The following is a 26,552-nucleotide window of genomic DNA, read 5'->3' as shown; positions in this document are numbered from 1 at the left end:
AGAACACTGTCATGACTCTAATGTGTACTATGATTTATGTTGTCTTATTTATGTACATATATATGTACAGTTGACATAACGTTACATTAGTTGTGTTGTATTTAAACCTTTTACCTGCTTCAAAGTAATTGTATTTCTCTGTGGTCCTTGGGTTGAGGTAAAATGTGCAGCATTGTCACCATGTGATTTCAGTGATGTTGCGATGTTTGATACTTAGCTGTGTAAGAATTTTCTGGCATGTTTACAAGAATGCAGATTCTTTGGGTTCCCACAAAGATTAAGATTTGGTGGGATCTATGGGTGGATCCAAGGATATGAGTTTTTCCTTTGTTTACTTATTTTGAGAGAGAGAGAGAGAGAGAGAGAGAGAAAAGGAGGGATAGAGAGGGGAAGAGAGACTACCAAGCAGGCCTGCACTGACAGTGCAGTTCATGCGGGGCTTGAACTCATAAACTGTGAGATCATGACCTGAGCTGAAACCAGGAGTCAGACACTTAACCCACTGAGAGCCCCAGATACCCCAAGAGGATTTTTTTTCATGAGCATCCCTTTCCCCCAGTGTATCTTCAAGTCGGTATGCCTTCAGTTCACTGGAATAATAGATAATCCTTATGCAGTTGGTATGTTTGCTTAAGAAGCTCTCTTATTTGTGCTTGTAGGAGCATCCAATGAAAAAGATAAATTTTGTGATCTAGTTAAATTTATTGACAACCTAAAAGAGTATAGAAAGATCATATGAATTGTCCATTTGGTAGCTCACTGACAGTGTAGAAAGAAGTGAATAGATATGTATTATTTGGAAGGTCATTGCCTGAAGAAAGGGTATTCTTAAAAGAAATACCCTATTAGTAATGCTTAACTAGTGGTATTAGCACCACGGATGGGACAGTTCTTCATTGAGCTAGACTCTTTGTGACTGCCCCAGGCCTAGACACTAAATGTCTGCACAGTGTCCCCAACCCCCATCCTGTGACAACAACAACACCTCACATATTTCCAAATACTTCTCTGGGGAGTGGTGCCTTCCCTGATAAAGAATCGGTGTGAGCCAACTTGAGGTATTCATGTCTCCAGTCCCTGGAGAGCTCCCCTTTTCTCTCTGCTGTCCTGACCTACGGCCCCTTCTAGGAACAGGTGCTGTTTCAGTGCTTTGAGTCATATAAAGGGAAATCTAGGAGACAAACAGACATGGATATTCACACCATTCTCTCTGCCTATAATTCATGTTCCCCATTTCCCATGTTTTAGTCCTTTCCCATGCTAAGCGATCAGCTCAGAAGCTTCCTACCATGTTTATTCTTTGAGTTCTTTTTATCTGTGGCTCTTATGTAATGTTTAACGTTTTAGAGTCTTGTCATTATTACTGACCTCAGAGAACTTACAGCTGAGTAAGACTGTAAGTTCTTTGAGGTCAAGGTTGATGGTTTCCATTTATCAAATGCTTAAAGAGTGCTTATTTACATATTTTTGAGATGAAAACAGAGCCTTGGGGAGGCTAAATCATGTGCTTGGGGTTATACCATTAGTAAGTTGGCAAACCTAGAGTTGAACCCAGGTTTCTCTGACTCCACAATTTTTATCTCCTCTTTATAAGCCTCAGGTGCTAAGTAATTTTTGTTTAAATGAATCAATAAATGAGGCTTTTTTTTTTTTTTTAGCTTTACGATGAATTGGAGTAGCCCTAATGAAAGCAAGCATATCTTTGTGCTCTCCTAACCCTCACACATTTGGTGAGGAGAATAGCAAAACAGACTGCCCTTTCATAGAGTTTTGCACATAACCTGAATTGTAAGCATGCCTGGAACACATTTGGTTCTGATTTAAAACAAGTTGGCTTGCCCCATTGCCATGTTATTACAAACACAAAAGAAATATAAACTTCATTCCATTAAATAACCATCTACATAAACTCTTAAAGAGTTTCATGATTTTGGGTTGGGCCAAAGCTAGATATTAAGGAAGTGGTTATTAATGTTACATATTTTATTAAAATAGCTAATTCTTTAACCCTCTCACCACCTCCTCCTCTCCAACATACTAACCAAACTTTTCCTTCCTCAAAATGTTCCCAGGAAGTTAAGACAGGTACAGCTTCGATTATAAGCTGCTGACTCCTGCTGTTCGTAAATACTCTTTGTAGCTTGTCACAGTATGCTCTCTATTGAATCTTTTTCAGTCTTCTTTGGGTAACAGCTAAGTAAGTTATTATCCCCTGTAGTGGCGTTGTATAATGGAAATATAATGTGAACCACAAATGTAACTTAAAATTTTATAACCACATGAAACAGAAACAAAACAGTTAAGATTAATATTAATAATAGTTTTCTCTAACCTTGTGTGAAAAAATGGTATCATTTCAACATATAAGGCAAACATTAGTGAGATTTTTACTTTTTTTTGTACTGTTTGAAATCCAATGTGTTTTTTTACTTTTACAGCACATCTGGATTCAGACTAGCTATATCTGAAGTGCTCATTAGCCACAAGTGGCCAGTGGCTATTGTTTTGACCAGTGCAGCTTTCTGGGAAGACCAACACAAGCCTACTGTGGTGTAATAAATTTTCATAATTCCATTGAACTGTGTGAAGGCCATGAACATGCTTTAGCTTTTGACAAAGCTAGAAGAGTATTGATTAAAAAAAAAAAAACCCTAATATGTAAATACTCAAAGTTGTCAAATAGTGTTTATGAACCAGGCCAGGTTCATAATGGTGCTTCAGGAATTTCTTAAGGAAGAAGAAATAGAGCCTAAAAGGAAAACATTTGGCATGACCAAAATTTCTGTTAATCATTTGGACTGAGAGTACATTGATGTATATTAGGGTCATCAGTCCACAAGGAAGTCTTCATTATCAAGTCAATAAATTTGAAGTCTGAGTAAACTCTTAGCCAGAGTTGCTTGAAGCAGCGAATAATGTAATTTAGATTTTTTCAGATTTTTGTGAATATTTGTTTTCCTATACTTGATAGCAGATGCTTTCTGAAACTAAAAGCCCATAGACTAAAGAATGTTGGCCTTTGCTTGAGGCTACTGCTGTGTGTAGTAGGCAGGGCACCCACTGCCTTAGATTGTCCCAAGCACTGGAATAAAGGCAAAGCCTTACTACCCTGGGAGATTCAACATGTGAAAAATCCCATGCAGTCTGCATGGTGAGAAGTGTACTTCTGCAGAGGACTTACTTGTTGGGGTTAATAGATATAAACCTTAAAGAGTCAGCAGCAGTCCCATTGTTAGAATAGTTTAGGACTGCTCCCTCATCCCCAGCATGTCTTTGTCATTCCTATTAGACTGGTTGAAACTTTGGTTTGAAATTTTTAAAAAAGGTCTCACAGGATGTGTCGGATTATTGGTATAGTTCATTAATGGCTCATGCTCTTGGCCCAGATTATTATAGATGATCCATCTCTTCTCATACTGTTAGCCATTGAGCCATTTTAGAATGTGGCAAATTAATAAGGTGTTGTCTGTTTTATTTCATGTTTATTTGATGTGACCTTCCAGTAAAAATGGACGCCTTTTAAGCAATCTATAATTAGAAATGTATACAAAAATTTTTCTCTTTTTGGTTCATCCATTTCAGAGAAGATCTCTTTTTTTCTTTTTCTTTCTTTTTTTTTTTTAAATGGTTTATTTATTTCTAGGAGAGAGACAGCGTGAGCAGGGGAGGGTCAGAGAGAGAGGGAGTCACAGACTGAAACAGGCTCCAGGCTCTGAGCTGGCAGTCAGCACAGAGCCCGACGCGGGGCTCGAACCCACGAACCGCGAGATCATGACCTAAGCGAAAGTCGGACGCTTAACCGACTAAGCCACCCAGGCGCCCCTCATTGTCCATTATTTATCTCTGATATTGCCTTAGTCATTCGATCCCTTAGGTAGCTTATATCAACATTTGACCTTCAGACTTTTGCCAGATTGCTTTATAGCTTGTGGGCTGAAAATGATGCTGTGACAAACCAGTTCAACGTTGGTTCACTCACAAACAGGAAGGATTTCAAATATTTTACTTTTTTCTTTTCATAATTAGAAAGAAGTTCAAGCTATTTAAAGGCATTCTGAAAAATACAAAGGAGAAAGTGATAAATGACCCAGTAATTCCACCACTCAATTAATGATTGTTAATATTTTAATGTTTATCCTTGTCTTTTTTGCCTGGCATGTACGTTCTATGCATATGCATACATTTTGATATAGAATCGAGATAATTTTATACATCCTGTCTTATAGATCCCTTAAAAGTAGCATCTTTGAAATTGGGGATATTTCTGTAAGTTTTTATGTGAATCCCAGTTAGTTAAAATATAGTGCTATATTAGTTTCAGTTGTATAATATAAGGATTCAGCAGTTCCATACATCACCTGGTGCTCATCACAAGTGCACTCCTTAATACCCATCACATATTCCTCCATCCCCCTACTCACCTCTCCTCTGGTAGACATCAGTTTCTTCTCTATAGTTAAAAGTCCATTTCTTAAAAGAAATGTTTTACCTTTTTGTTTCGTTTCTTAAATTACACATATGCATGAAAATAATATGGTATTTGTCTTTCTCTGACTTATCCTAATACACTCTAGCTTTATCTGTATCATTGCAAATGGCAAGATTACATTCTTTTAGATGGCTGAGTAATATTCCATTGTATTGTATCCATTGTGTAACCACATCTTCTTTACCCATTCTTCAATTGATGGATACTTGGGCTGCTTCCATAACTTCGTTTTTGTAAATAATGCTGCTCTATACATCAGGGTGCATGTATCCTTTTGAATTAGTGTTTTTGGTATTCTTTGGGTAAATACCCAGTATTTTGATTGCTAGATTCCATGAAAGTTCTATTTTTAACTTTTAGAGGAACCTCCATCCTATTTTCTGCAGTGGCTGCACCAGTTTACATTCCTACCCACAGTGCAGAAAGGTTCCCCTTTCCCCACATCCTCACCAACACCTCTTGTTTCTTGTGTTGTTGATTTTAGCCCTTCTGACAGGTATGAGGTGATATCTGATTGCAGTTTTGATTTTCATTTAACTGATGGTAAGTGATGATGAACATCTTTCCATGTGTCTTTTGGCCATCTGGATGTTTTCTTTTGAGAGATGTATATTCATGTGTGCTGCCCATTTTTTAATTGGATTATTCTTTGTGTATTGAGTTTTATAAATTCTTTATATATTTCAGTTACTAACCATTTATCAGATATGTTGTTTGCAAATAACTTCTTCCATTTCATAGATTTCCTTTTTTTTCTTTCATAGTTTATTGTCAAATTGGTTTCTATGTAACACCTAGTGCTCATCCCAACAAGTGCCGTCCTCCATGTCTATCACACCCCCCTTCCCTTCACCCCTTCTCCCATCAGCCCTCAGTGTGTTCTCAGCATTCAAGAGTCTCTCATGGTTTGCCTCCCTCCTTCTTCCAACTACTTTTTCCCCTCCTCCTCCCCCATGATCCTCTGTTAAGTTTCTCCTGTTCCACTTATAAGTGAAAACATATGGTATCTGTCTTTCTCTGCCTGACTTATTTTGTTCAGCATAACACTCTCAAGTTCCATCCACATTGCTGCAAATGGCCAGATTTCATTCTTTCTCATTGCCATGTAGTATTCCATTGTATAGACAAACCACATCTTCTTGATCCATTCATCAGTTGATAGACACTTAGGCTCTTTCCATGATTTGGCTATTGTTGAAAGTGCTGCTGTGAACATTGGGGTACATGTGCCCCTATGTATCAGTACTCCTGTATCCCTTGGGTAAATTCCTAGCAGTGCTATTGCTGGGTCATAGGGGAGTTCTATTGTTAATTTTTTGAGGAACCTCCACTATTTGGGGTCTTTTGTGGTTCCATACAAATTTTAGGATAGTTTTGAGAAGAATGCTAGTGCAGTTTTGATTGGGACTGCATTGAATGTGTAGATTGCTTTGGGTAGTAATGACATTTTAACTATACTTATTCTTCTGATCCATGAGCATGGAATGTTTTTCCATTTCTTTGTGTCTTCAATTTCCTTCATAAGTTTTCTGTAGTTTTTATCATATAGATCTTTTATATGTCTGGTTAGGTTTATTCCTAGGTATTTTACTTTTTTTTGGTGCAATTGTGAATGGGATCAGTTTCTTGATTTCTCTTTCTGTTGCTTCATTGTTGGTGTATAAAAATACATCCAATTTCTGTACATTGATTTTGTACCCTGTGACTTTGCTGAATTCATGGATCAGTTCTAGTAGGCTTCTGGTGGAGTCTGTCTGGTTTTCTATGTAGAATATCATGTCATCTTTGAAAAGTGAAAGTTTGACTTCATCTTTGCCAATTCTGTTGCTTTTTGTTTCCTTTTGTTGTCGATTGCTGATGCTAGGACTTCCAGCATTATGTTAAGTAACAGTGGTGAGAGTGGACATCCCTGTTGTGTTCCTGATCTCAGGGAGAAAGCTCTCAGTTTTTCCACAGTGAGCATGATATTAGCTGTGGGCTTCTCATAAATAGCTTTTATGATGTTTAGGTAAGTTCCTTCTATCCTGACTTTCTCGAGGGTCTTTATTAAGAAGGGATGCTTTTACTGCATGTAGATTGCCTTTTAGCTTTGTTGATTGTTTCCTTCACTATGCAGAGCTTTTTATTTTGATGTAGTCCCAATAATTTATTTTTGCTTTTATTTCCCTTGCCTCAGGGGACCTATCTAGTAACAAGTTACTATGGCAGGATGTCAAATAAGTTACTGACTGTGCTCTCTTCTAGGATTTTTATGGTTTTGGGTCTTATATTTAGGTCTTTAATCCATTTTGAATTTACTTCTGTGTATGGTCTAAGAAAGTGGTCCAGTTTCATTCTTTTGTAGGTAACTGACCAGTTTCCCCAAAATAGTTTGTTGAGGAGACTGTCTCTTTACTTTGGCTATTCTTCCTGTTTTGATGAAGACTGATTGACCATATAGTTGTTAGCCTACTTCTGATTTTCTGTTCTGTTATATTGATCTGTGTGTCTATTTTGTTCCAGTACCATACTATTTTGATTATTACACTTTTGTTATACAGTTTAGTCTGGAATTGCGATGCCTCTAGCTTTGCTTTGCTTTGTCAAGTTTGCTTTGGCTATTTAGGGTCTTTTGAGGTTCCACACAAATTGTAGTCTTGTTTGTTCTAGTTTTGTGAAAAATGCTGTTGATATTTTGATGGGGATTTCATTAAATGTGGATTGTTTTTAGTAGTGTAGACATTTAAGTATATTTGTTTTTCCAGTGCTTGATTGAGCACAGAATGTCTTTCCATTTTTTTTGTGTCATCTTCAGTTTCTTTTATCAGTGTTTTATGATTTTAAGAGTACTGTTCTTTCACCTCTTTACTTGGCTTTATTCCTATGTATCTTATTTTTGGTGAAATTGTAAATGGAAGTCTTAATTTCTCTATCTGCTGCCTCATTTTATTGTATACAAATGCAGCAGTTGTCTGTACATTGATTTTGTATCCTGTGACTTTACTCAGTTTGTTTACTTCTAGCAGTTTTTGGGTGGAGTCTTTCAGGTTTTCTATACACAGCATCATGTCATCTGCAAATAGTGAAAGTTTTACTTTTTCCCTGCCGATTTGGATGACTTTGTTTTCTTTTTGTTGTCTATAATTTCTGTCGCTATGATTTCCAGTACTATGTTGAATAGAAGTGGTGAGAATGGACATCCTTCTTTTGTTCTTAACCTTAGGGGAAAAGCTCTCAGTGTTTACTCATTAAGGATGATGTTACCTGTGGGTTTTTCATAGATGGTCTTTATTATGTTTATGTATATTCCCTCTAAACCTACTTTGTTGGGGACTTTATCATGAATGGATGTTGTACTTTGTCAAATGCTTTTTATGCATCTATTGAAATGATCATATTGTTCTTATCCTTTCTTTGATTGGTGTTATATATCACACTGATTTGTAAATATTGAACCACTTTTGCAACCTGGGAATAAATCCCTCTTGATGATGGTGAATGAATTTTTAAAAAATTTTATTTATTTACTTTGAGAGAGTGAGCAAGCAAGCAGGGAAGGGCAGAGAGAGAGAGAGAGAGAGAGGGAAAGAGAGAATCCCAAGCAAGCTCCACGCTGTCAGCACAGAGCTTGACCCAGGCTTGCCATGAGATCATGACCTAAACTGAAATCAAGTCAGATGCTCACCTGACTGAGGCACCTCAGCGTCCCAGGGTGAATGAATTTTTTAATATATTGCTAGATTTGGCTTGGTAATATTTTATTGAGGATTTTTGCATATTTGGTCATCAGAGATATTGGGCAAAAATTCTTTTGTTTTGTGATGTCTTTGTCTGGTTTCAGTGTCAGTAATGTTGGCCGTATGAATGAATGTGGAAGTTTTTCTTCCTTTTCTATTTTTTGGGACAGTTTGAGAAGAATATGTGTTGATTCATCTTTAAATGTTTTATAGAATTTGCCTGTGAAGCCATCTGGTCCTGGACTTTTGTTTATTGGGGGTTTTTTAATTTACTGATTCAGTTATTTTGCTGGTTATGGGTCTGTTTAAATTTTCTCTTCTTCCTGTTTCAGTTTTGGTAGGTTATATATTTCTAGGGATTTATGCATTTCTTCCAGGTTGTCCAATTTGTTGATGTATAGTTTTTCAAAATATTCTCATATTATGATTTGTATTTCTTTGGTGTTGGTTGTTATTTCTCCTCTTTCATCTATCATTTTATTTATTTGGGCCCTTTCTCTTTTGTCTTTGAGCAGTCTGGCTAGAAGTTTATCAACTTTATTGATTTTTCCAATGAACCAACTCTTCATTTCATTGATATATTCTATTGTTTTTTAAGTTTGTATATCATTTATTTTAGCTCTAATCTTGATTATTTCCTTTCTTCTGTAGATTTTAGGTTTTGTTTGTTCTTCTTTTTCTAGCTCCTTTACATGCAAGGTTAGATTGTTTGAAATTTTTCTTGCATCTTGAGGTAAACCTGTATTGCTATAAACTTCCCTCTTAGAAACACTTTTGCTGCATCCCAAATGTTTTGAACCATTGTGGTTCATGTTTGTTTTCATGTACTTTTTGATTTCTTTTTTCATTTACTGGTTGAGTCATTCATTGTTTAGTAACATGGTATTTTATCTCCATGTATTTGTGGTCTTTCCAGATTTTTCTGGTAGTTGACTTCTAGATTCATAACCTTGTGGTCAGAAAAAAATGCACAATGTGACTTCAATCATTTTTTTTAATTTGTTGAGGCTGCCTTTGTGGCTGGCCCATGTTCTGTTTTGGAGAATGTCTGTATGCACTCAAAAAGAATGTGTATTCTGCTGTTTTAGAATGGAAAGTTATGAATATATCTGTTAAATCATTCTGGTTCAGTGTGTCATTCATAGCCATTATTTCCTTGTTTATTTTCTGTTTAGATCTGTCTATTGTTGTTAGTGAGGTATTAAGGTCCTCTGTTATTAACTGTTTTTTATATGTTGGGTGCATTAATATTTACAATTATTATATCTTTTTGTTGGGTTGTCCCCTGTATTATATATAGTGCCCTTCTTTTTCATTATTCCAGTCTTTGTTTTAAAGTCTAGTTTGATATGAGTATTGTGAGTTTGGCTTTCTTTTGACCTCTATTTGTATGATAAATGTTTCTCCATCCCCTCACTTTCAATCTGAAGGTGTTGGTCTAAAACGACTATCTTGTAGGCAGCATCTAGATGGATCTTTTTTTTTTTAATTTTGTTTTAATCCATTCCGTCACTCTATGTCTATTGATTGGAGAGTTTAGTCCATTTACATTCAAAGTAATTATTGATATGTATTTATTGCAATTGTATTATTTGTTTTGTGGTTCTTTCTGAAGATTTTCTTGGTTTCTTTCTTGACTTTTTCTTTCCTGGTTTGCTGGTTTTCATTAGTAGATATATGAATTTCTTTTTCTTTATTCCTCACATACATATTAGTGATTTTTGATTTATGGTTACCATTAACTTTGTATGTAGCATCTTCATATAGCAGTATATATGAAATTGATGGTCATTTAAATTTGAACCCATTCTTTACTCTTCTCCTCCCTATATTGTAGGTATATGTTGTCATATTTTACACTCTTTTATTTTGTGAGTACCTTAACTAATTTTTTTACAGAAATACTCATTTTTACCACTGTTTTGTTTGTTACCTTCATACTGTCACTTTTGGTCTTTCCTTTTCCTCACAGAGTTCTCTTAGGTATTTCTTACAGAGCTGGCTTAGTGGTCACAAATTCCTTTATTTTTTGTTTCTCTGGGAAACTCTTTATCTCTCCCTCTATTCTGAATGATAGCCTTGCTGGATAGAAGATTCTTGGCTCCAGATTATTCCCCACTTTGAATACATTATGCCACTCCTTTCTGGCTTGGAAAGTTTCTGTGGCAAAAGCCGCTGATAGCTTTATTAGTTTTCCCTCGTAAGTTACTATCTTCTTTTGTCTTGCTTATTTAAATTTTTTTTCTTAGGGGGCACCTGGGTGGCTCAGTCATTTGAGCTCCCAACTCTTGATTTTGGCTTGGGTCATGATCCTAGGGTTGTGGGATTAAGCCCTGCGTTGGGCACTGCTCTGGGTTTGGAGCTTGGTTAAGATTCTCTGTCTCTCTCCCTCTGCCCCTTTCTTTCACTTGTGTGTTCTTTCTCTAAAATAAAAAGAAATTTTCTTTATCACTATATTTTGCCATTTTAATTATAATATGTCTTGGTGTTGATCTGTTTCTGTTGATTTTGTTGGGTGTTCTCTGTGTCTCCTGGATCTGGATATGTTTCCTTCCTCAGATTAGGGAAGTTTTAAGCTATTATTTCATAAAATAAATGTTCTGCCCTCTTTTCACTCTATTCTTCCTCAAGACTCCTGTAATATCAACATTACTACTTTTATGGAATCATTGTGCTCCCTATGTCTATTCTAATTTTGCATAATATTTTTCTCTCTTTTGTTTATCTGGATAACTTTCCATTACTCTGTCTTCTAGGTCATTGATTTTTTTCCTCTACTTTGTCCAGCCTGCTATGTATTTTATCAAACATGTATCTGATTTCATTTATTGTGCCTTTTATTTCTGTTCTGTTAGTCCTTGTCTTTGTGCTAAGTGTCTCACTCATTTTTTCAACTCTTTCCTCAAGTCCAATGAGTATGTTTGTGATCATTACTTTAAATAATTTATCAGGCATATTACTTATATCTATTTCACTAGATCTCTGGCTGTGGTCTTGTCCTATTCTTTTATTTGGGACAAATTCCTTATTCTCTCATTTTGTCTAAGTCTCTGGGGCTACTTCTGTGTGTTAAAAAAGTCAGCCATATATCCTACTCTTGAAGGTAATAGCCTTATGAAAAAGAGTGCCTTGCAGTGTTGTATCTCCTATTCACAAGCGCCTGGTGTTTAAAGGAATGTCTAATGTGTGCTGCATGTGCTCTTGGATATGGCCTCTTCTCTACCTTGTGTTGAGGAATTTTTTTTTTTTTAATTTAAAATTTTATTTCTTATTGAGACAGAGAGAAACAGAGCATGAGTAGGGGAGGGTCAGAGAGAGACGGAGACACAGAATCCGAAGCAGGCTCCAGGCTTAGAGCTATCAGCACAGAGCCTGATGTAGGGCTTGAACCCACAAACCATGAGATCATGACCTGAGTTGAAGTTGAATGCTTAAGTGACTGAGCCACCCAGGCGCCCCTTGAGAAGTTTTTTCTGATAGTCTTCAGGTTGATTCATGGGATATTTAGCATGATTTGAAAGTTATCTAGTTACATTTGTGGAACAAGGTTAAGTGTAGTGACCTCCTGCTCTGCCACCATCTTTGTCCCATCACTCCTGAACATGGAGATTTTTAACTGCAAAAACCCAGATCAAAACAAAACAAAACAAAACAGTATTTAAGAAGAATGTTAAACTGAAGAAAACCATCCTCAAATTACCAGCCACTGCTTTAAGAAAAAAAATTATTTTTGTCTGTTTCCCTTTTCTTAACAGGCCTACATGTGTTTTTGTTTTGTTTTGTTTTTAGAGCAAGTGAGTTTGATTTGTTAATTGTGGACTCTGAAAGCAGGTAGGGAGTTTTAGGAAAGATGAGGCCTGAAATTCCTCACTCTTATGATATACAACATTCAGAAGACACTATTCACTACTGATGTTTAAACGTGGAGTGTTTTTCAGTTGACTAGATTATTTGAATGATTTTGAGGATTAAAGATACTTTAAAAATAAGCTTAATGTCTATTTCTTCAATCCTCAGAACTTTGCATGCCACTCTAGAGTGTTATATATGATTCATGAACATAAAAAGTTTTCTGGGAATATGTAGCAACTGCTCTGCTACATCTTTTTGTGATTGCTCTTTCAGTGAAATTGGCCCAATAGTCAGGGAAGCTTTCTGAGAACTGTGTTACATAGAATAAAATATCTGGCATAGCTCTTTTAGCATATTGATTAAGTTAATATAATAAGTAAATGTTTTGAAATTTTAGTGAAGGATTTTTTCAGGAGAATTAGGCTACCTACACGGTTACATTTGTCATTCAGGTGACCTTAACATACAACAGCCCTCTTAGTTGTAAATATGCTACAGTTGGTTTGTGTTAATAAAAAGGGAGGAATGCCTTGAATCTTTATCATTTTGAAGTATTGTTTCTCATTTACTTTATAATTTGAACTTTTTTTTGGCTCAGGTTTCACGGGGTTGGGGGAAAAAAACGCATTGCCTATCAAGGGAGTGTTTAAAGATATTCCATACTGTTTTCTAAGTATGAATACATAGTCCTTGTGTTTTTAGATTGGACTCCAGAAAGCATCAGATGTTATAATGGAAAAGCATTTCAGAGTGAAAAGGATATTTAAATAAGTTTCCATATGCCCTACGAACAATTTAAAATTGAGCCCCCCCTTAATTCAGTAATTAACTAAACTTGCCCTGTAGTTTGGAGGATGTGATAGTTTACACCTGTTTCAACTTTTGCTGTTTTTATTGGCTATGGCTTTAGCCATCCCATATTTCTTGTGAAACAAAAATATCAAATAAAATATGGCAAAACATTGGAGAAATTATAATAAACATAAAAATGAATCATTCAGCTTAAAATATGAAATGCTTTACCTGTACAATCTATGAAGCTATGTTTCGGTAGTATTGAAGTAATTTATTCCTGGAGGTCTATGTTGTGAAAATAAAGACAACTGCTTTCATTGGCAAGAATAATCCAGGGATTTTATGATCAAATGATTACATTTCGGAACATCAGGCAGAAGTCATGTTATAAAGACAGTTAGAAAAAGACTCCTAAATCATTCTGTGTGTATTCATAATACTATGGAATATAAAAGGTGGGGGCGTATCAGTGTATAAGAATGGGAGGACTCAGTAGAACTGTTATATCACAGAATAGAATTAGACTTCAAAGGTCAAGAGTGCTGTGACATCAAGTATGGCTTGGCTCATTTCATGGGCAACCTTTGCCCCTCCAACCATAATGAAAAGACAACCATTGAGTCAAGATATTATCATATCTCATGTTTTCCTTACAATCCAACTCTTAGTCTTCCTAGAAGCACCCTTTACTTTTCAGACATGGCAGTAGCTGCCCAGCTGTAGTGTTGGATATAAGAGTAAAATGAGTAGCTTTTTAGTACATTGTCCCAGATGAGAATAGCTAAATTAAATTTCTAATAGTTTAGTTTGCATAGGGTTGTGATTGTGAAAAGATCTTTGGGAAAGTTGTCACTAAAATTAAATTTTGATTTTGGCTTTATCTCACTAGTGGGAGGCTGTGAAAATATGGGCCAAGATTATAAGTTGAATGTTAGGACCTTGCCAATTTTGATTCACCAGCACAGGACTTAAATATTTGTGGAAAGAGTGAACTTCTTTTTGTTATTTTCTGCATCTCTAAAATGAACATATTAATCTTGACGGCTTTGCTTGCATGGAGTCAGTAAGAGTCCTGCAGGAACCCAGCAACCCAGAAATGAAATAAGGAATAGTCACTGTAACATGCCAGTGACTGGGACTAACAATCGTTTATTCCTAAGACAATGATCTCACTAAGTATCCAACCAGAGTCTTTTTATTAGGGTAGTTATGGGCTTGAGGAATGGACACTACTCTGGATTTAGGGGAAAATCAGGCTCAGATTTTGGAGTTTCTTATACATAAATGCTTGGAATGAAAAAGGCCAAAGAATTTTGGTATGAGTATTTTTGGTGCCAATGAGTATCCCTCTTGAAATCCTAAGGGTGTTAAACGTGCGGGTTTCTGTTAAATTTTAGATATTTTTCTGGAACATAGTGAATTATAATTTGAGCCTAAGGAAATCCCACCCCCTTCCCTTTTTATTCATCCTAGGATTGAAAGGCCATTCTATGAACTCCATTTAGTTGGACTTCAGATGAAGGGGCATTTAAAAGTTGTGACATAATGAGTTTATCATGAGCAAAATAAATGTCCTAAAGGAAATGTCCGTAATGAAATGTAATTGTAATATGAAATTTAAAGTAATGAATTCTAAGTTGTGAAGGAGTTCCCTGTGGGTGAAAAGGGTGATTATCTTTCTTGCTTGATAGGCTTTTGGAAATATCTTTGATTATAAAGTTTCTTTTCAAAGAAGAGTTTCCTCAGTGTCACTAGAATTTTCTCAAATCTTTGTGCCCTGATGTGTAATTTTCATTGCCAAGCAATTTTGTCATTGAGTAGGGCCCCTTCAAATTAGTTTCGCTTTAGAGATAAAGATAGCCCAAGAGATGGCTGAGTTGAAGTGCCCCCAAGGCATTTGTTATTAGGTTTGTGTCATTAGGTTTGGGGACTGTCATTTTATCTTGCCTAAGTGGCCCCTCTAGCTAGGATCAGCCACATTTTCCAGTTTATTTGGAAAGCATGAGCTTTGCTTTTTTTGTTCAAATTTGCTTTTATATTTTTAAAAGTTTTATTAATATTGACATATTTCCAGATTAGAGGGTAGAAATCATAATTTGTAGACTTAACTACTAAGAACGTATTTGTGGAAATGTGTGCTTGAGAGGCTCACATGTCTGTGCTCAGTTCATGCTGTGGAAAGTATGCATTTGTGCAGAAAGTAAGGATAGTATTGGCATTATATATTATGTTTTTGTGTGTGTGCGTGTGTGATGTGTGTGCCCTTTTTGTTTTGTTTTTTGCTGCTGTAACAAATTACCACAGTGTAATGGTTTATAACATGAATATATTATCTTACAGTTCCAAAGGTCCAATATCTGAAATGGGTTTCATTGGGATATAACAAGGTGTTGGCAGGGCCATGCTCCCTCTGGAGACTCCAGGGGAGAATCCATTTCCTGAGGCCACCTATGTCCCTTAGCTTGTGGCCCCTTTCTTCATCTTCAAAGCCAGCAGTATCCCATCTCTAATACCTTTTTCCTCTGACCTCTCCTTTCTTTGTTACATGTCTTTCAGTCCCTCTGCTTCCGCCTTCTTGGGTTCTGACCTTCCTGCTTCCCTCTTACAATGAACCCCTTGTAATGACATGTGGCCCACCTGAGTAATTCAGGATTGTCTCCCTGTCTCAAGATAATTTAATTTAATTTGATCACATCTGCAAAATTCCTTTAGCTGCTTAAAGTAGCATATTCACTGGTTCCAGTCATTAGGATGTGAATATCTTTGAAAGGCTATTATTTAGCCTACCATTAAAATATAGTTTAAAATGTTTTATTTCTTTTTAGCTCCTGTTGTTATACATTTCCTCAAAATGTCTTTGGAAATCACAGAAGCATGTACTCTGTATCCTGTTTTTTTTGGATGAAAGCATATTGATAAAAATACACATTTTGCAAGACTGTAGAAGGCTTCTTATATTTAACTGTGAGATTAAAATTGTTGAAAAAATTATATTTTGATACTTGCTATTTCTTTGAGGGAATTTCTTTGAGTTTTGAGTCTTACACTTTAACATAATCACTTGCCATAACTCTTGAGTCATTAATAATTTTTAAAATTGAAATATAGTTGACACACGAGTCTTTAATAATTTTATAAGTGTCCTGGACACACACATATGCATGTATATGCACGAACACGCAGTGCCTATTGACAGTGTTGACCAGTAGGTGTTTGGGGTACCATGGTCTTCCAGGTTTCGTTGTCTAGGAGTCCTTGCTCCAGCTTATTTCCTTGTCTTGGCCAGGGGGTGGCTTCTCCAGTTAACCACTGTTCCACCCTGCACCTGAATTTGAGACCTGTTTGGTGTTTGCCTTCTGAAAAATGCAATTTGAGTCTCTTGTGAGCAAGAAGCTTTTGTTTCTTTGATCCCTCCTTTCCTTTTAGTCAAATTGTCTACAGCTTAAAATAAAAAAAAAAAAGGTTCACATCGACTGCCTGGGTGGCTCAGTTGGTTAAGCGTCTGATTCTTGATTTTGGCTCAGGTCATTATCTCATGATATATGAGATTGAGCCCTGCATCCACCTCTGCACTGACAGCACAGAACCTGCTTGGGGTTCTCTCTTCTTCTCACTGCCCCTCCCCTGCTCACACACACACTGTCTCTCTCAAATAAATAAACTTAAGGGGCACCTGGGTGCCTTAGTTGGTTAAGCGTCCAGCTTTCGCTTAGGTCATGATCTCACGGTTCGTGGGTTCGAGCCCCACATCGGGCTCTGTGCTCACAGCTCGGAGCCTGGAGCCTGTTTCAGATTCTGTGTCTGCCTCTCCCTTGCTCACACTCTGTCTCTCTCTGTCTTACTCTCAAAAATAAAGATTTAAAAAAAATAAAAAAATAAAGTAGTCTGATGCCAGCTGAAACCCAAGTAGATTATATAGTTATTGCAAAGCATAGAACAAATAGGACGTGCTTAGAGCATTATAGTTGGTTATATTGGTAGTTCCATTTGTTCATGGAGTTCCTTATTTAGGAAAGGATGAGATTATATTCATCAGTGTGTGAAAAGAGACACCTGAATCTTTCAGACCAAAAAAGAAAAAAAAAGGAATGTGAAATTTTCTAAAGACGTATAATTGATTGGATTAATGTTTTGTTTTTTATCAGCTTTGCATCAGAAATGAAGCCTGTTCAGGCAGGCACTGAGTTTTGGGACAGCAAGAATGGCATCTTGCTTTGCATTCTCATACCTAATACTTGAGAGGTTTTGGAATACAGAGATTAAAAAAGAAACTATTTTAAATGTATACATTTTTATTTACAGCTGCTGCTGAAGGAAAAGGCAAAAGTGGGGAAGACTTTTTTCAGAAGGTAAGTTGCTTTGTACTCCTGCCTTGGTGATAATTAAGGAGAAATCAGCCTGTCTCAGTGGCTACACTGGAAACTACAGAAAACTCCTCTTCCATATGAAAGGACATAAATTTCCATGAGACAGCTGGAGATACTTAGAGCAAAGAAAGGGTGAGATGCTGTTAGGGACATAACCATTCTAACTTCTTGCCCCTCCTGAGCAAATCTAAGGATGTTTTTGCTTGGAAGCAAAGAGGCAATGAAGGCTGCCAGGCATGCTGTCCTGATGATATTCTTTCACTGCTGCCCCCATTTCTGCTTTACCTGTACACATACCTGACCTGGGACATGGAGACGAATCCCTCACAGCTTTCCTCGTTTCTGGTAAGCATGACCACAGGGGGGATAATATAATTGATGCAAGACACACCTTTAGACCTGCTTGCTCTTGGGAACCGTGGTCAGTCTGTCCCTGACTGTCTTCTGAGACTTCCGAGTTTCAATGAAGTGAGTCTGTCTAGTCATATATAACAAAGGGAAATGGGAATGGACCTGACTGAAAAAGGAATATGAGAAACTATGAATAACAATTGGTTATTTCTAGTCAGCTCTGTTTTAAAATAAGTGTTTTTTATAAGGGAAGATGCCTGTCCTTTCAAAGAAACTGACATGCATGTTCTTCTTTCATTTACTTGGATTTATTATATTTGTGTCTTTGTTGTTGGGGTACAGAAAGCATGTATGTAGAAACAAATGTACAGGTGTCCTGGAGCAAAATAAAGCAGCAAGTATAGATGAGGTTAAATAATATTGTGGAGGGTCATCAGCCTTTCAAAATCACTGTGTGTAACCAAATGTGGCCTTTATGGACTCTTTATTCTCTTGCCTCTGTGATCTACATGTTTCCTTGTTTGCTAACTTCATCATTCATGTGCATTCTCTTCCAGGAATATGGAAGCAAATATTTTCAGAACCGATAGTTGTATTGGCATTTCTTCATTCTGAAAGTATTTACCACTTGCTTTATTCCACACACAAAAGAGACTAAATGAACAAGGCATAGTCCTTACCCTAAAGGAACTAGTCTGGTGTCTGACAATATAGTCATGTAAATAGCAGGAGACTCTGGGGCTATACAGGGTTTTAAGCACTTGACTGGGGCTTTAGGAGATGAGAAAGAACTTCTTGAGTTCCTGAGAAGAGTAGTAGTTAAGTGAAGAGGTAGGCTTGGGAAGGCATTTTAGGCAGAGAAACACAATGTAAGAAGGCTAAACAGGGTTGGAAGGATTCCTGTGGTGTTCACACTTCAGACCTTTGGCTTGCACACATGACATCTGAGGCATTCATAGTTCGTGGTGAAATATAATATCCTATATGATGAAGTTCCTTATTTGTATGAGAGGCCTTTCCAAAAGAGAGTTAAATTATTAAAATTTAAAAATGCTGTGCTGGCCAAATAGAATGTGTCAGTTTTCCAGCCCTTCTCATGATGTTGAAGTTTTCATACTATACTGGAAGCCCCTTATTTGCATTATCTCTCAGTGATTAATATCCATCATGTCAATACCTGGGCATTTCAGAATGCCCTGCCTTTTTAGCTAAGGCAGGCTTGCCATGAAGGAAGAACAAAAAAGACAAATAGCAAAAATGACAGATCTGCCTTGGGTTGGCTGTGAAGGTGCAGATAGATGTGATCTGTGGAAGGATTTTATTTCATTATTCTTTAACTTGTGGATAGATGTAAAAAGCAGATTGTTCAGCTTTGTGTGACTGAGACATTTTAAAAGCTGAATCAAAACATGGTATATATGGTCATAAAGGACCTTCATTCTTAGAAGATTTGCTAATATTTATCACTCTTTGTAGAGCCATATATACATTCCAGCAGTTTAAATAGAAACACATGTTTGAATCCAGAAACATGTGTGCATCCAACAAACCATGAATTGGAATCACAGATTCCGTCCCGGGTCACAGGTTAATAAGGTCCTGGATAGCTAAATGGGAGTAATTTGCATCCTTCATTTTCTTCTTTAGTTCAATAGAGTGTCTTCCTAATAAGTGTCCATACAGGACTTGGATAAACACCCTGGGAAAAAAACCTGTAACTTAATAAAAGGTAAACATCCCAAATTCCAGAAGAGTACTTTTCAGTGTTTTGACCAGACAGAACTAGACACTATGGTTCATCTACAGTAGAGTGAAGTAATGGAGAAGTATTGAATTGTCCTCCAAGAACTTTCTTCTACTTTCACACGTATTTAAGTTTCACATAATGACATTTTGGAAGCATTTAAGAATAAGAAATAGGCTGAATTGCTGGTCATTAGCATCTGTGAGAAAATAATTTTCTTTTCTCAGAGTAAGGCAAATATGAGGGCTCTATATGCTTATCATTAGAATATGTTTTGGTTTTGACTCTAGCTGTGTATTAAAAACCAAAATTAAAACCTCTCTTGAGGTGACTTTAAAACTTGATCACTCTTATTATTTTATAACCTCTAAATCTGGAAATCTACCTTCTTAGCTTCATATTGGCTTTCCCCAGAGAGGAGATTGGAGGAGTATGAGACTTTTATGTGTTGCTTTGATTTTTTTTGTACCATTAAAATATATGTAAAATCATAACAATATGATTATACTAAATTATTCTCATGAAAATTTTTGAAATCAAAAAATAAAATATCATTATGAAAAAAATTTTTAAGAATAAGGATTGGCAGATTCCCACAAATGGTTTAAATTGTAGCTTAACTACTAAGATCATCACATATATTGGTTTGGATTTGGAGCTGTAATAGTAGCTGTTTAGTTTATACTTAAATTTTTTCTATAGAGTCACATTTATTGTTTTAGAGATTTACCTGGTTTTATATATGCTCTTTTACTGCATATGTTAGAAATGTTTTATTCCCCCTGTTGCTCTCTATTAGAGTAAAAGACTAACCTGGTATAACAGAGAAACCCAATAATTTAGTGGCTTCAGGAACAGAGTTATTTCCTTTACTTTCATGTAACATTGTAAGGAGCATGTTCCTGCTTGGTGGGTGGCTCTGTCCCTTGCTGTCAGTTAAAGACCCACATTCCTTCTAAGAAGTAGCTCTGCTACTCCTGTGGCATGGACCTCATCTCTGTGGTTGATCTGGGTGAGTACTATGTCCAAATGTGATCTGGGAGAAAGGAGTATGGAGGAAGTATGCCCCAGTCTTAAAGCCTGGATGTGGCATATGTCACTTCTCACATTCCAGTGGAGAAAACTTAGTTATGTAGCCTTCCCTAACTGTAGCAATGGACAGGAGAGAGGAGGAGCATATGGAAGGTAGATTGATTTTGTAAGCACTGTCTAGCAGAAGACTGATAGTTTTGAAAAAGTATGTGTGGTCAAAGCATCTCCCTGTGGTATTCTTGAAAACCTTTTGTGTTAGTTTGTTAGAGCTGCTGTGACTGTACCACAACCTGGGTGGCTTGCACAACAGAAATTGGCCATCTCACAGTTCAGTAGGTAGCAGTACAAGATCAAGGTGTCAACAGGATTGGTTCCTTCCCAAAACTGTGAGGGAGAATCTCTTCCATTCCTCTCCCTGAGCTTTTGGTTGGTTGCTTGCCATCTTTGGTGTTCCTTGGCTTGTAGACGTGTCATCTCCATCTCTGCCTTTGTCCTCACAGGCATCCTCCCTGTGTGTGTGTCTCTATCCAGATTTTCTCTTTTTATAAGGACAGTGGTCATATTGGATTACAGCTCACCTGAGTGATCTAATCTTACTAATTATATCTGCAATGACCCTATTTCCAAATAAGGTCACATTCTGAGGTGCTAGAAATTAGGATTTCAATATAAGAAATTTTGTGGGGCACAATTCAGCCTATAAACACTTCTTAATGGAGGAAATCACTCTGTAGAAAAATTTACTATAATTAGAAAAAAATTGCTATAACTGTAAATGTTATTTATCACATTTTCCTCTGTACATTTAGCTACCTAGTCGTTTGTACTAAATTTGTTTTTTTTCCTTTTTACAAGTCATGTCTAATTTGTCTAGAACAAATATATAATTAACACATAAGGATAAAAAATGTAATCTGTCATCCCATTTTTGAAAGAGAACTACAGTTTATAAACCCTTAGCATTTTTTCTGTGTATATTAAAAATGCATAAAAAGTGCTTTTAAAAAATATTCTCTGATTGGCTGATGGAGTTATAGATCAGAGTGTTTGCATTGGATACATTCCAAATGTTTTTCTGTATGAATACTTTGCAAGATCTCCAGTAATTGTACTTTTTATTCTTTGGCTCTAACTATACTTACAAAAGGGAGGGAATGGATACAACTTTATCAATATTGTCTCTAGTTCGTTGTCCACATCTCATGGCAACTTTAATTGAAACACATGGAAATGATCTGCCAGAATTTTTACAGCTTTTTGGGCAGTTGTTCATGGCTTACTCACTGTCTGTCCTATTTCCTTTTAATCAGTTCTTTAAAAAAATTTTTTTCTCCTTGTGAAATGACTATGACCAGATCTTGGAGGGGAAAATGTGTTACAGTGTATTAGGTGGGGATGAGTGTAGCGATTGTGCTACAAATGTGACTCATCAAAGCACAATGCTTTATTTACGAATACTGAGTCCCCAGTGGCTGAAGAAGACTAAATCCAGTCAACATGTTAATTGAAAGCCAAGTTTTCCATTGCATCAGGTTATATACATTATTTCTCCCCAAAGCACACATCACACGTTTTCAATGTAGGGATATTTTATAGTCTTAAAATGTGTCAGTTTGGAAAAATGACCCATAAACTATGGCTTTTCATGAGAACTAACAGTAAGGCTAACATAAATAAGATACTATTTGGTGGCTTATGTGGTGTATTTTTAGTACCCTCAAACTCATCCTTTTAACTAAAACAGATTACTTTTGTCATTTTGAGACTGGGAACCAGGAAGTGTTGTCTTTGGGGGAAAATTGTGGAAAGAGTATTTGTTTCCCTCGGCTCCACCAAATGAGTGTTTCAGGTGATCTTAGATGGGGAATTCTTTAATCTCTTTACTGGGGCAGGGGCTAAGGCAGAAATTAATTTCTTCTACTTTTTCCACTGGCCATTATTTGTATATGTTGAATAGATCATATTGCTCTGGTAATAGAAATAAGGTTTGGTTTAATTATTTAAAAATGAATTCAATTCACTGTCACCCATGATATACTTTCTCTAACACTGAGACTTTACACTTACACATTTTAAATCAGCTTTAATTAATTAAATATTTGTTTATTTTGAGAGCAAGTTATTTTGAGAGTGTGAGCGAGCATGTGTGCACTGNAGAGCATCCCAGGCAGTTTCCATGCTGTTAACACTGAGCTGGACATGGGGCTTCATCCTATGAACCTTGAGATCATGACCTGAGCCAAAATCAAGAGTCAGACACTAAACTGACTGAGCCACCCAGGTGCCCTTGAAATTTGATTTAAATAAAATTGGAATATTTTAAAGTTCTAGTCTTACAGGTAATGTATTCATATGGTTCAAAATTCAAATCTTATGAAAAGCTATGTATACAGTGAAGAGTATTTGGTGTCATGGTTCTGAAGATATGTGGAGAAGGCTGTGCAGCATTACAGTGTTGGTTCTAATCTTATGCAAAGATGNGGGATGAACACTGGGTGTTATATGGAAACCAACTTGACAATAAACTATTTGTAAGAAAAAAATAAAAATTAAAAAAAAAAAGATGATCATCAGTGGATGTCGCTACTAATGGATAGTTAAGCCTTAAAGCTAACATTCAGAGATGCTGAGTTCTTATTCCTGATTATAACATTATGGCCCTGAGAGTAAGTTTCAGTGAGAGAGTTGGTCATCATGGTTCTCTCCTATTACTGGCAAGGAAACTGACCACGTATAAAGCTTAGAAAAACAGAACAGCCGCTGAAAGCAGGTTGGTTATTTTCTTTAAAGTTGTTAAAGATAAGAATCAATCCTATTTTTTATGCCTCATAATTTGCTGTCTCTTCTATCTAGAAGATAAAGATCAGTGAGAAAAGATTAAAAAAGGACCATCTAAGTGACTTGTTCATCATTCATTCTTCTGGGCTTCTGAATTCTGTCTTGGTGTTTTATTTATCTGGCAGGAGAAGCTTGGCTGTTGGGCCCATATTTGTAATATGCTATATAATCACCTGTAGATTTCCATCATCGTACTATATTTTGACTTTCATTTCTGGCTGCCATTTCATACAACTGCTTTATGAAAACCACATTTTGTTTTTTATTCCTCTTTCTGCAACCATGGAATGGAAGATGTCTTTAAGATTACTGTAAAGTGGATGTTGATGATAGTCAGTATGACCTAATTACCACTACAGTTTTTTAAGTGAATAATCATATAAATCAGTAGCTGGTGAAAGTTTAGGTTTTTCCAGTTAGAATATTCTTCTCTCTTCTTGAAACCAAACTCAAAGCATTGGGTCATGTGGCAAATCCAGTTGAATCCATGAAAATAGGTTAAAAAGGGTCACCAGGCAGGACTTTGGATTAAGCAGTGACATGCAGGATACCTGGGGTAGAATGACAATTGAAAGGTCCAGTTAAACGATTTATTGGTCTTAAGTTTTTTTTTAAAAAGGCTTTTGTATTATTTTGTAAAATGTTCTCCTTGAATGGATTAATAAAATCCTTAATTCCTATAATTGTCAGCACTTCTCTTAGTTGAAAAATATTGAGATACAAACTTCTTTATTTATGGCTGATATTAAGATTTCAGGACAATATTCACATTATACAGATAAACATGAATTACACTAAAAAACATAATATGCAAATATAAGCATATTTGTGTGGGTCAGAAGCAGTTTTGGAAGATTGTGGCATTAACTGTTTCTGAGGAAGGATTAAGTTGGATTAGCTCTCACCACAGGAGCCTTGTTGTTGCTGTGGTAGTCTGTATCTGTGTGTATATTCAGTATGTCCTTCAACTGTCATATGATTCATTGTTTTTATATCTAAGACAGCACAAGACAAATTCAGTCCTGTATGTACATATAGCATCATTGGAGATGTGTCTGAAGATCAATGTAAAAGGATATTCATTGTGGTAGTATGTATAATAATTTAAATTAAATTAAAAATAACCTAAGTGCCTAATGTAGTGCTTGAAATATGCTATATTCAAACTTTATAATTCTAGGTAGACATTAAAGATCCTGCTTTTTGGAGTAAATATTTAACAATTTGAGAAAATGATCATATAAATGCAAAAATCAGAACAAAAGGTAGAGCTTGACTCAAATTTTCCTACATATATTTATATCTTTAAAAACTTTTTTTAAAAAATGTTTTGTTTATTTCTGAGAGAGAGACAGTGTGAGCAGGGGAGGATCAGAGAGAGAGGGAGAACAGAATCTGAAACAGGCTCCAGACTCTGAGCTGGCTGTCAGCACAGAGCCTGATGTGGGGCTCGAACCCATGAACCGTGAGATCATGACCTGAGCCAAAGTCGGAGGCTTAACTGACTGAGCCACCAGGAGTCCCATACACACATATTTTTATATCTTGATAAATGATTGGGGCAGGAATTATGCCAGATGTAAACAGTGATTGTCTTGGCTGTGAGATTATGGTTCATTTTTATTCTTTCTCTTTGTTTTCCTACAGTGGGCATATAATACTTTTAAAACCAAGATCAACCACTACCAACTCATAGAGAAAAACATCATGATCGTTAATAGTTTGAGGTTGCTCATGGATGCACAAATTGTTGTCAATTTATAGCATATACAATATTTTGTTTTAAGAAGTCTGAGAGGTCATCTGGTTCTGCTTCCCATCAAGTACTGAAGTTCTTTCTATATCATAACAGTTGCATACACAGATGAGTGTGTGTGTGTATGTGTGTGTGTGTGTGTGTGTGTATGTGCATGTGTATATATACACACACACACACACACACACACATATATGGCATATCATTTTTAGTGGGTGCTAACCTTTTAGAAAGGCCCTCCCTATTTGCTTTTGTTTTGTTGCTATTTGGAGATATAAAATTTCTGGAAGATGGTTTTTTTACGTCATCTCTATGCCCTCTTCCAACTAAAAATACTTAGTTTCTGATTTATCATATGACTTAATTTTCAGACCTTTCACCATTCTGTTCACTTTCAGGAGTAGGATCAGTGTTCCTTCTTATACCTGGCAATGGTGTCTGGGTACAGCATTTTGGATATAGCCTTTACAGTTGTAGTGAGGCCATAATATCTGTGATATTGATATGATCCTCAAGTAGCTAAAGATTACATAATCTTCTGGTACTGTTCATTGGTATAGACATGAAGAATTGGCATTTTTTACCATTCTTCACCCAGCTGAAGATTAAGGTTGGCCCCAATTCACTGCTAGGTATGTAACATAAAATGAAGATACTTGATTTCACACAGGCAGGTCAGGGCCCACTTAGATATTGCTTAACATGCTCTGTATATTACTCTATGCACTCGACCTGACATTTGGCTTGGAGATGATGTGACCATTATGGTGACCAGCATATGGAAGTATAGAAAGCATCTCTGAAAGGTTTCACCTGGCTCTTTGACTCACTAGTCAGAACTCCATTAGGGTTTTCTTTCTTCATTATGGATGCAATAAGGTTATCTAGGGTAAAGGAATCAGCAGAAGGAGTACAGTCCATAAAATTGATGGGGTCAGTGTAGTGCCATTTAGTGTGACTCAAGTGAATGCTATGATATTTAATAAATAGCTTAAGCTGTATTGATTTAAAATGTGCTCACAGAAGAATTATTACATTGTAAAGTTGGTTGTGGTGATGGTGTTTTTTTTCTTCTAGACAGTGCTCTGAATAGTCTTGGATTCCTTTTTTCAAGGTCAGACAGCTAGTTTAGGTAGCTCACTTCAAGAGTGACTATTATTTGACTATTTTATTACTGATTATTTTTTGACTACTGTTAATAATGATATAAATGATTTTCTTTAAATCAGCAATTATCATGCCTTCTTGGATGTGTTATATGCTTCTGTAGTTGAGAGAAGTTCTATCAAGCTATAAGTTTTGCCAGGTAGGGTTATGAATTAGGGTTGTTGTAGTGCATGAGAGGGGCAACTAAAAGGCTAGAGACAAATTAATTCAGTAAAATAAATGGCATGCATTTTGTAGTCTTTTATATCTTTTTAAAAATTTTTTATTTCATTTTATTTTTATATTGTATTGTCAAGTTGGTTTGCATATAATACCCAGTGCTCATCCCAACAAGTGTCCTCCTCCATGCCCATCACCTCCTTTCCCCTCTTCCTCACCGCCCGCCCCCCCAGCCCTTGGTTTATTCTCAGCATTCAAGAGTCTCTCATGGTTTGCCTCTCTCCCT

The 26,552-nt window shown here is 36.3% G+C and overlaps 1 protein-coding gene across 1 annotated transcript in view; it reads left to right on the top strand.

Annotated features, from left to right (window-relative positions):
- BICC1 (BicC family RNA binding protein 1) overlaps window positions 1-26,552 on the top strand; it is a 290,122-nt gene that overhangs the window by 85,096 nt on the left and 178,474 nt on the right. The window contains exon 3 of the mRNA XM_077765226.1: window positions 17,155-17,201. Coding sequence (XP_077621352.1) covers window positions 17,155-17,201 — 47 coding nt within the window. The remainder of the gene's footprint in view (window positions 1-17,154; window positions 17,202-26,552) is intronic.

The sequence above is a fragment of the Crocuta crocuta genome, unplaced genomic scaffold, assembly GCF_008692635.1.
Source record: "Crocuta crocuta isolate KB4526 unplaced genomic scaffold, BGI_CrCroc_1.0 scaffold244, whole genome shotgun sequence".
NCBI classification, from domain to species: domain Eukaryota; kingdom Metazoa; phylum Chordata; class Mammalia; order Carnivora; family Hyaenidae; genus Crocuta; species Crocuta crocuta.
The sequence above is the reverse complement of the archived record's forward strand: the minus strand, read 5'-3'. Positions and strand labels throughout refer to the sequence as shown.